Raw genomic sequence first — 10,407 nt, forward strand, 5'->3', positions numbered from 1 at the left:
GCTCGGCCCCTTCAACAGATTCATGAGCACGAAAGTTTATTCCTTAAAGTAAGCTGCTGGGGCCATTACTTCACCGTGGGTGCCATCTACAGACCACCCTCTTCGACACACGAATATCTGTCTAAGCTATATGACCACGTGTGCGTGTTCAAAAATGATCGTCTGATTCTTGCAGGTGATTTTAAATTGCCCAATGTTGACTGGCGCGTTCCACGCTCTGGATCTGATGTAACGACATTAAACCCTCTCGCTGACATTGCCTTGATTTGTGATCTTGTGCAGATTGTTAATGAGTGCACTAGAGAGGCTGGAAACGCTCGTTCTACACTCGGCCTAGTCTTTTTAAATTCCAATGTATGCAAATACACGGTCTCCATTGAAGATGGCATCTCCGACAATAAAGCAGTATTTTTATCCTTTGGTATTGGTGAAAACAAAGTGCACCGGCAAGAGACTAGACATGTCATTAGGGATTACTCGAAGGTGGATGACCAGGCCATTTTGGATTATCTGTGGTTCTTATGTGATAATCTTTCTGATGATGTGTCGACCGCCTGGAATGAAATAAAAACTGCGATACATTACTGCACTGATACGTTTGTGCCAAGCAAACAGGTTAGAAAAAAACGAAATAACCCATGGATTACTAGAGACATCATACATTTGCACCGTAAGCTAAAACGAGCTAGAAAAAAGAAAAAAACACCCTGCAGACTTATCTCGTTGAAGGCCCAACTTGCAACTCGGCTAAGCAAAGCAAAGGCAAGCTACTTCAACCACTCGCTTCCTAGCTTTTTGAAAACTAACCCGGATAGATTCTGGCGGTACTTGAGCGATGCGCACAAAAGACCGACCGAGATATCAGTAAACGGCTGTATTGTTAACGATCCAGCCAAAATCGCAAACCAATTCAATCAGTATTTTCACTCGGTATTCTCTCAGGGAGATCATGCTGACACAAACATTAGTTCTCTTTCTACTATATCTGCCGATTTCATGACTGTCGAAGGTGTCCTTCCGCTGTTACTGAATGTTAAGACTAAATCTTCCGATGGTCCAGACGGTATACCTAACGCATTTCTGCAACGTTACGCCGAACCTATCGCGCATGTCCTCACCCATCTTTTTCGTCTTTCGTTTCATAATTCAATTCTTCCCGATGATTGGCGTACGGCACGTGTTATTCCCGTATTTAAAAAAGGTGATCGCCTAAATGTTTAAAACTACCGGCCTATATCATTAACTTCCGGTCTTTGTAAACTTCTTGAGCACATCATCACGCATTACGTAATGTCATTTCTTGAAGAAAACAATATTTTGACTCCTTTCCAGCATGGTTTTAGAAAAGGCCTCTCAACTACCACTCAACTTGTCACCACAATTCACGACTTCGCAATAGCACTTGATAAGGGCGACCAAATAGGCGCCATCTTCTTAGATTTGAGAAAAGCTTTCGACTGTGTCTGCCATGGTAAACTACTCACCAAACTTTCAAATATTGATCTACCCATTAATGTAATTAATTGGATCCGCTCCTACCTTAGCAACCGAAAACAGTTTGTCCAGGTCGAGGGCGGCAGCTCTGGGGTTCTGCCTGTAACCTCGGGAGTTCCACAGGGAAGTGTCCTTGGCCTTGCCTTGTTTCTTATCTTCATCAATGACATCGTTTCATCAGTTGACACCTCCGCCATAAGCCTAAAGCTTTTTGCAGATGACTGCATTCTTTATAAGCCAATTAAAAGTGAAAGGGACCAAGAGTGCTTGCAGAACAACCTAAATTCTCGCTCCGATTGGTGCCATACCTGGTCGATGGAGTTAAACATTAGTAAATCAGTCTTTATGCGTATCTCAAATAAAATTACCCCTTTTTACATCACGCTACACCTTAAATAATAATCCGTTGATCAAAGTGAGCAGTTTTAAATACTTGGGAGTCAATATTACCACTCGACTGTCGTGGAGTAAACATATTGATGACGCTTGTTCCTCCGCCTCTAGAAAACTAGGGTTTCTTAGACACAAACTAAAAAACGCGCCATCTCAGATCAAACTTCTTGCATATAATACATTTATTCGGCTCCGTCTAGAGTACGCATGCGTAGCCTGGGACCCGTATTTTAAAAGGATGTTCATAAACTTGAAATTGTCCAGAGGAGAGCGGTAAGATTCATCGATAATGCCGATCAGAATCTTGATTCACCTTCATCACTTATGGCTACTAACAACATTCCACTCCTGAAGCAGCGTAGAGCTATCGCCAGGCTCAAGTTTCTTTTCCTGCTTCGTAATCGGTAGTTTAATATCGATCCCAGTAAATACATCTCTCCCTCTTCTTCCAGGAAAACCAGACATGCTCACAATCATGATCTGCCGCCATACTTTGCACGTACTAACCTTTTCAAATACTCCTTTCCAAGAACCATTAGCGAATGGAATACACTACCTTCAAATGTTTTTCCTGAACGTGGCATTCCCGACTTTGAAAAATACATGCATCTTTTTGTGTAATCAACACTGTTGATATTGCAATGCTACATTATCTCATCTTATTATTTCAGCTGTGCAGCTTTACTTTTTTGTGCTTGAAGCTGTTCTTAGAAGTTTGTTCACTTTTCTTCTAGAGATGTATAACTAAGCGTCCTAGTTAGTAAGACTTGTTTTTCAGTAGTATTGTGTATTCTAACTTGCTGTATAATTTGTTCGATTTTTTTCGCTATGCTCCCTTTTTTCGCCCCTCCTGCTTGGTCTACGGACTGCAGTATGTAATAAATAAAAAATAAAAAGAATCAGTAAAAGTGTATTGTCATAAACTGAACATCCTGAATTTTTTTATCGCAGGGAAATGGACGTGTTCATCCTATACCGCCTGTCTTCGTACTGGAGTTCATTCATCGCCCTTCTTGCCACGGTGTCACTGAGCCTCGCCCTGAGCCTCATATTTGGTGAGCACCACGTCACCGCTTCACCCGCTCAAGGCCTCCGTGACATCGCAATATATTACGCACAATTAAAGCTCCTAGTGTAACCTTACCATGCATAAGGTACCTGAGCAACTGAGGCACAAAACAGCCTCTGTATGGTTGAAGCCTTGAAACAACTGGGATTGTTTTGCGAAGAACCAATGTGCCACTTTTTACCGAACACACTTAACAATGAGTGACCAACAGCGGTGTTGACTGGTCAATGCGCTAAAACGGCCAGGAATACGACGGAACGCCGTTGGCCGAGACCATAGCACGCTGAAATAGGAAGACCAGTCGAATATTGGTGCATTTTTCATGTAGATTCTCACTGGCGAATTTAGTTCGCAGTCCGACTAAAAAAATCAGAAAAGGCCACCTTAATAAATAAATTGAGTGGTACATATCTATCTTGTAGTTCATACCTTTCACAAGTTAGATCAATATTCTTGAACAGGGGGCGTCGCTGGAGCTGACGTTTCGACATGTGGTCTTGTCTTCTTCAAGACAGCGAGGCTTCCTTGAAGAAGACAAGACTACTTGTCAAAGCGTCGGCTCCAGCGACAACCCCTGTTCAAGAATATTAATGTCTTCAGTCTCTAACTTCTTACCTTCTACGTTCTTTGGAGTTCGCAAATTATTGTGTCTGAAGGGGCAATAGCGCTTTGAATTATTAAAACAGACAAACGGTAGCCCTGATACCGCTTGTCTATCTTGTCCGTGTCTTTCAGGGCAATGACCCCTTTAAATGTATCTAACCAACTAGGCCAAAAAGCCGCGTTTCTAAATCAAAGTGATTTTGTTTGAAAGGAGCAAGCATTAGGTTAAATGTGAGGCCTCTGTACACGCTTGGATTTGATTCTTTCGCACTCTGATACACCTGACTCAAATGATATCGTGGGCTCACGAAATACATTACTCTGAAATTCCGTTCAAAGACACGTGTAATTCTGCCTGGCGCCGCTTCGTTATTGTGCTGGTTATTGCTACCATGATTCATGGGAGCACACTGCGCCGTTTTTTACTTTAAGGTGCTGCGGTCGAAGACAGGTCTATAGATGTGTTTTCGTAGACGTTCGCCCGTGTTCTCACATCAAGCATCAAAATTTTTGTTCCGAGGGGTTTCGCCACGCCGTATGAATTCAGCCAGATTAGATATCTACATAGCTTAATGAATGCTGCAACATAAAACTACCGAGATGTAAAGCAGGTACGCTATGTGCGTGCGCAAAGCCTGAAAATGAATGCTTTTTTATGCACTAAGTGCTTTGGTTGTTCCTCTATTACTTGTGTACTTTGATTGTCTTCGCATTTCAACTCGGGCTCCCGTCTAAATAATATTTTATTGTATTTACTGATCTGATAACTGTTTGAAGATTCCTTTTTTATCTATGTTCCTCCTTGTGTAATACCCCAAAAAGGTAATAAACGATGATGATAAAAAGCGCAGCTTGCGGAGCTAGTGTTGAACCTAGCTGTTTCTAAGTTTTTGCTAGTGATACCAAGCTTTTGCTAGATGCTGATTTTTGCTAGTAGTACTAAGTATGGCTAGGCTTGGCTATCCTTCTCCGGTTTCGGTCGGTTCCCCACACTACACACGTGTCACGTGGTTTTGGCGGGAACATGTAACGGGACTAGCAGTTACGGGATGTTGTGATTCTAGTCACGTGACAAGCTGTTACGCCGTTCATGGCGGGAACATGTCACGTGACCAGTTGTTACGTGATTTTTAGTCACGTGACTAGGTGTGACGGGATGTTTGCGTGATTTTAGTCACGTGACTAGTTTTTATGTGATGTCACGTAATTTTAGTCCCGTGACTAGTAGTTACGTGATGTTACGTGATTTTTGGTCACGTGACATGCTCGTCCATCATAGCTATTGTATTGCACGCCGAAGAAATCGGCTCACGTTTTGTGGGAGCGAAGTAGAAGATGAAGAGGACGAATCCAGCGTGTGCCGGTTCATTTCTGTTCGTACTACCCGGCGTCACGAAACGCCTTAACAGTTCTGCTGTTAAAACCAAGCGAACGCTATCAAAGCGCGCTCTTTCCGTATAGCTAAATTACAACGCGCATACATGCTGATCTATTAACAGATCATCTATATTGCCACGCCCACTTCTTGTTTCATTTTATGTTTTTTGGGTTTGACCAGCAAGGACGGTTATCAACGCTCGAGGCTGTCCGTGAAGTAGTGTTCGAGATGCTTCTCGATTGTAGTAGATCGTTTTGTTAAGATTCCGCGCCGCACGCGAATGTTCCAGCTTTATCGAGAGATAACGCCGCCACCAGCGATATCGCTGGAAAGTTCGACAGCGCCTGTATAAAAGCCGACGCACTTGGCCGCTGGTCAGTTGATCGACGGTCGACGCTCTGTTCGACGCTATCAGTGTATTGCTGTAGTTTGAGTTTCAGCTTCCCGGCCACAAGTTCGGCCAAATAAAGTTTCATCTCGGACGTGCTGACTGCTGTCTTCGTCGACGTCAAGACCACGTGACAATATGATTTTTGTCTGATATGTCTGATTATTCGCTACTTTTGATATTTGTCATGTAATTGTTGTTCTTTAATAGTTTTGCAGGTTTACCGTGTGTTATGGCATTGTATAATCATTATATTAGGCTACTAATGTACTGTATCTCATTGACTACGATATTTATGTCTTTATGCTTTTTGCCCTCCTCCGTTTTAAGTTTGCCTTTGTTTCAACAAACTGACAGATCGTTATTCCACCCCCCTCTGTACTTTCGCGTTGCCCGATACTGAGCCCTTGGGGTAAATAAACAAAATAAAATCAATGAATTTTGCATTAATCATGGTTTACTCATGGCAAGCTGAAATAAAACCGTCTATCGTCATTTTTCATACTTTCACAGCAGGCAGCAGTCGAGAGGAGGTGGCCAGGAACACACGCCTTTCCAGTCCTGCATTCCTGAGGCTGTGGTCACGACTAGGCCTGCTCCCCGACGCGATGACAGTATGTGTCTTGTAGGGACCACAATTTTACAGAGGGCGCTAGTTTGCATGAGTGCTACTGCCAGCGATATTGCCGCTTCCACCTGCACCGTGAAACTACATGTTGTACTTATAGTGTTTACGGCCGTTAGGCATAAAAAATTGGAAACGACCTTAATTCTTGACTTAGGTGCCTGGCAGTGGCACTCGCACATCAAGGTACGTGTGCCCTGGTGCATTCCATACGTTAACGTTATGTTTCATCGCACTGCCAAGCGAACCTCAGAGCCGACGTAGATATAAGTGCGTGGTTTAGACCTGTACCGCCAGATGCCGCAACCATCCCAGCTCCTGACAAGAAAACCGTTCTATTACTTCTCATTGGTTATGCTGACACCTAATTCGCCCTTATCTTAAGTAAACTCGTGCTCTGCTGTCATATGTACCCAATATTAACTTCAACCAGAATCATTGATGTTGCACCAGTTGGTCGCGGGATCGAATCCCGGCCGCGGCGGCTGCGTTTTCGATGGAGGCGAAAATGTTTGAGGCCCATGTACTTAGATTTAGGTGCACGCTAAAGAACCCCAGGTGGTCTAAATTTTCGGAACCCTCCACTACGGCGTCTCTCATAACCATATCGTGGTTTTGGGACGTTAAACCCCAGATATTAGTATTAGATGTTGCACCAGTTTTATTTTTTACAACACTTTCTTCTGCATATTCGAAAAACTGGAACTAAGAGTTCGACCGGAAGTGGAACGAAAAAGAAAAACAGTGTAACTCGGTGTTAGTGAAAATAAGCATGCAACCACGCCCTCCCAGCACAGTTGCGCGTGAATTTGTCTCAACGCTTTAACAACAAGCAGAGCACCAAACTCTCACAAAAGTTTTTGCGACAGCGGAGGAATATTGAAAGAGTGAAGCACATGTGTTGCCAAGTAACGTACTGTGCCAGAGACCGACGACATTGTTTTGTTCTATGTACATGTCTACTAAAAAAGTTGCTCAGGGCACGAGACCGGCGGCAGGTAAAAACTCACAGGGTCCCTTATGCATTTTCCTAAGACGACTCGAAGGCGAAAGCCATCCTGTTTTTTTTTTCTCAGCCGATGTGTTGATCCTACCTCGCCACCCTCTGAAAGCTTTCTGCGCCTAACGTGGTTTTGCAGTCCCTCCAGTATCTGTGCACCTTTGACCAAGCAAGGATATCATGTGATGACGTGACAGTGACGTCATGATGACTTCCCAAATTATGCCAATCTGTGACGTCACGCTGACGTCTTATACGTCATCACGGGATGATTATTTTTTGCACCACTCGTGCTGACGCCGCCAACGGGGAACGCCGGTCAACTTTCGCGTTTGATGACGCATCTAAGGCTTCCGCCTTAAAAAAAAAATTAAGTTCTGCCGCTCGACTAACCAAAGTGTGATACCATCTTGAGGCACGACTTTGAGAAGCAAGTTTTCCCTAAGTTCTTTGAGAAGGACGCATAAAAATTTTTGGCCACCTGTGAGGCTCGCGTTATCTGGCGTATAGCTTAGTTGGGCTATTCGGTACTAGTTGACTTGAGACATGACGAAATACAGCACGAAATGACGGCGGATCATTCTAAGAAACGAGCAGGCTTTCCCTATTTCGTTATGCTTCAAGTCACTTAAGTCCGAGTACACGCGTGTTCTTGCATTTCGTTCGCATCGAAATGCGACTGTCGATCAGCCATCACCGGCACCCTAAGCCATCATGATATGACAGCAAGCCACATCACAATGTTCTCGGGAGTCCCCATCAGCGTTAGTGATCGCTTTGAGCGCTCCATCGTAGGATTCCGGAGTTCGTTGTTGTTGTTTTTTGTTCTTGTTATCGGCGTTGTTTTCATAAGAATCGCACATATGTTAGATTACGCATAGGATTGGCGCTGCTACATTGTCCAAGATGTGTCTACCCTGATGAATGCACCTACGATATGTGAAGAAAAATGCAGCTTTCTCTCCGAGCAAACTTCTCAGCCCCTTTCTGATAAAAGTTATTTTCTACAAAAAAAATCTATGTGCGGTAGCTTAGTGGATATCGCGTTTCTCTGGTGAGCTTGACGTCGCGGCTAGCATTCCGTTAACGGTTGTTGCGTTTCGTTTGAATCTCACGCACCTGGATTTATGTGCACATGAAGGTGGTCAGAATTTACGCTATGTCCTCCTGCACGGCGCACCTCATACTGAGGTTGTAGCCTCGTATTCTAGTTTTTCATTGAGTAAAATTGTTTGTGAACATTAAGCGCCACGTTTTGTCTTTGCAGGTGCCCAACGCCAGCTGCGATGCGAGTTTCAAGGAAGTGTGCTGTGAAGAGGAACTTCGCGTGATTCCGCCCCTCAACGAATCACCTGACAATCGTCGCGCGCCCATTAGCGACGACGTACTCATCTAGCAGGCGTTCAAGTCTACGCCTTCGTCATAGCCTTGGCAGGCTCAGTATTGCGCATGTAGCAGCGTAGCGCTGATTCCGCAGTCAGCAGTTGATGCAGCACGAACGGGCAGTGACCAGAGCTGTTGCTGCTTCCGTGAAATAGAAGAAAATGAGCCCTTTCGCGTTATAAAAACAATCACCGGAAACTGTCCTCGCCAAAACAATTTGCGGCCGTTCAATTGCGCTGCAGATCACCATCAGTGAGGAATAAATAACACAAAGGCCCCAGTCAAGATTCAGTCACAACATAACTCCGTCTTGATGTATAGCAATCGAACGCTTCCATAAAGATGCTTCCCTTATTAAAGAAATGATGCAGTTGGAGTTGTGTATTTGTTGATGTCACGATACGTTGAAGAGCGTGTGCTATTTCATTCCATAGATAAATGTGCCCTAAACTAGAATAACCATGGTACTTGTTGAAGTTACTATACCTGTAAGCTGATTCGTGACGTGTACCTTCGGTCTTAGGAGGCACGAGACTTCGCGTAGAAGACGACCCGTACCTTCTTTTCCGGCTTCTGTATATCTCTCCATCAGCCTCTATATGGTAACAACATGGATGCTGATGGTTTGGCAACAAATATGGCTCGACAACAAATACTCCATAAGGTAATTACAAAGTGAGGAGAGCATCAGGTCATTTAATTCGGCACTTTCATAGGAAATGTAGAAAAAATATGAAGCAGACAAGAGAGCTTCGAGAGAAAAAACATATTCATAAATTCAGCATATTGTATGCGCCCTTATTTGAGGTGCCCACGTGCAGTCTTCACTCGACAGGCCTTATTGACCGAGATGATTTGATCGAATAAAATCAAATTAAAATGAGCTTTATTCATTGAAGTACAAAACTTTGTACAAAATATTTGGACCAATAGCATACGTGGGTAATATTTGGTTCAACATAGGAAATACAAAAAAAAAGCTTTTGATCGCTCGAGATAAGCGTCTTTGCGGCGTTCGCGTAAGAGATGGCTTGCTTTCCCGTAATCATTCATAATTATTATTAAAACAGATGCTCCGACTTAACACAACAAAATATAACAAAAAACTACACAGACGTTTCGCCACCTATGCGGGTGGCATCTTCAGTATGAACTGGCACCGAATCAGCGAAGGTAACCCAGTCTATTTCTAGTCTCGTATGTCTCTGTACACATCCGGTAGGGGGCCACGGTTGCTGTTGCACGCCGACCTGTCACGGCGGATGAACCACGACTCGAGAAGCTTTCTCTTGCCCCACCTTTGTTCCCGAGCCAGCGTCGTCGCATTACTGAAGTCGAAGGCATGCCCCGTCGTCCAGCAGTGTTCGACGAGTTCGCTCTTGGAATGCGTGGCATGGGTGGCTTTGGCGACGTCCCCTTTGTGCTCTTTGAACCTCGTTGACCGCTTCCTGCCTGTTTCGCCGATGTATGTGGCGTCGCAGTCCCCGCACGGTACCTTGTAGACGACCCCGCTTTGATCGTTCGCAGGGGTGCGGTCTTTAGGCTTAGTGAACACGTTTCCCAAGGTACAATGAGGTCTGAAAACGGTTTTAATGCCCAGCGGACGAAGTGCTCTCCGAACAGAGTCTGACACGCCCTGGACGTAAGGAATGGAAACAATTGATGTTGTGTTTTCTCGTGCCGCACTTCTTGTTCCCCCTCGCATACGTCTCATGGTGTCGTTGATAAAGGTCCTCGGGTAATGCCTTTGCTCCAACGCACCGACCACATTTTCCATCTCATGTCGCCGCAAGTGCTGATCAGAACACACAGTATCGCAACGGGACAAGAACGTCCTCACGACGGACCGTTTGTGCTCGGCCGGGTGATGTGAGTGGAAGGACAAAAAGCCTCCGGTATCGCATTGTTTCCGGTACACTGTTGTTTCCACCCCGCCATTACAAGCCCTGCGGACAAGTATATCCAAAAATGGCAAGGCAATATCCTTCTCTACTTCATAGGTAAACTTAATGGCAGGATGTACGCCGTTCAGTGCCTCATGGAAAGCAACCAGATTTGCCCTCTTCAGGATGAC

The 10,407-nt window shown here is 44.6% G+C and overlaps 1 protein-coding gene across 1 annotated transcript in view; it reads left to right on the forward strand.

The window, feature by feature from the left end:
- Nucleotides 1-8,346, forward strand: part of LOC119406810 (uncharacterized) — an 82,968-nt gene extending 74,622 nt beyond the window's left edge. Inside the window, exons 8-10 of the mRNA XM_037673545.1 lie at nucleotides 2,839-2,942; nucleotides 6,108-6,136; nucleotides 8,218-8,346. Of these exons, the coding sequence (XP_037529473.1) occupies nucleotides 2,839-2,942; nucleotides 6,108-6,136; nucleotides 8,218-8,346 (262 nt within the window). The remainder of the gene's footprint in view (nucleotides 1-2,838; nucleotides 2,943-6,107; nucleotides 6,137-8,217) is intronic.
- The last annotated feature ends 2,061 nt before the right edge of the window (nucleotides 8,347-10,407 follow it).

This window comes from Rhipicephalus sanguineus, chromosome 10 (genome assembly GCF_013339695.2).
Source record: "Rhipicephalus sanguineus isolate Rsan-2018 chromosome 10, BIME_Rsan_1.4, whole genome shotgun sequence".
Classification (NCBI taxonomy): domain Eukaryota; kingdom Metazoa; phylum Arthropoda; class Arachnida; order Ixodida; family Ixodidae; genus Rhipicephalus; species Rhipicephalus sanguineus.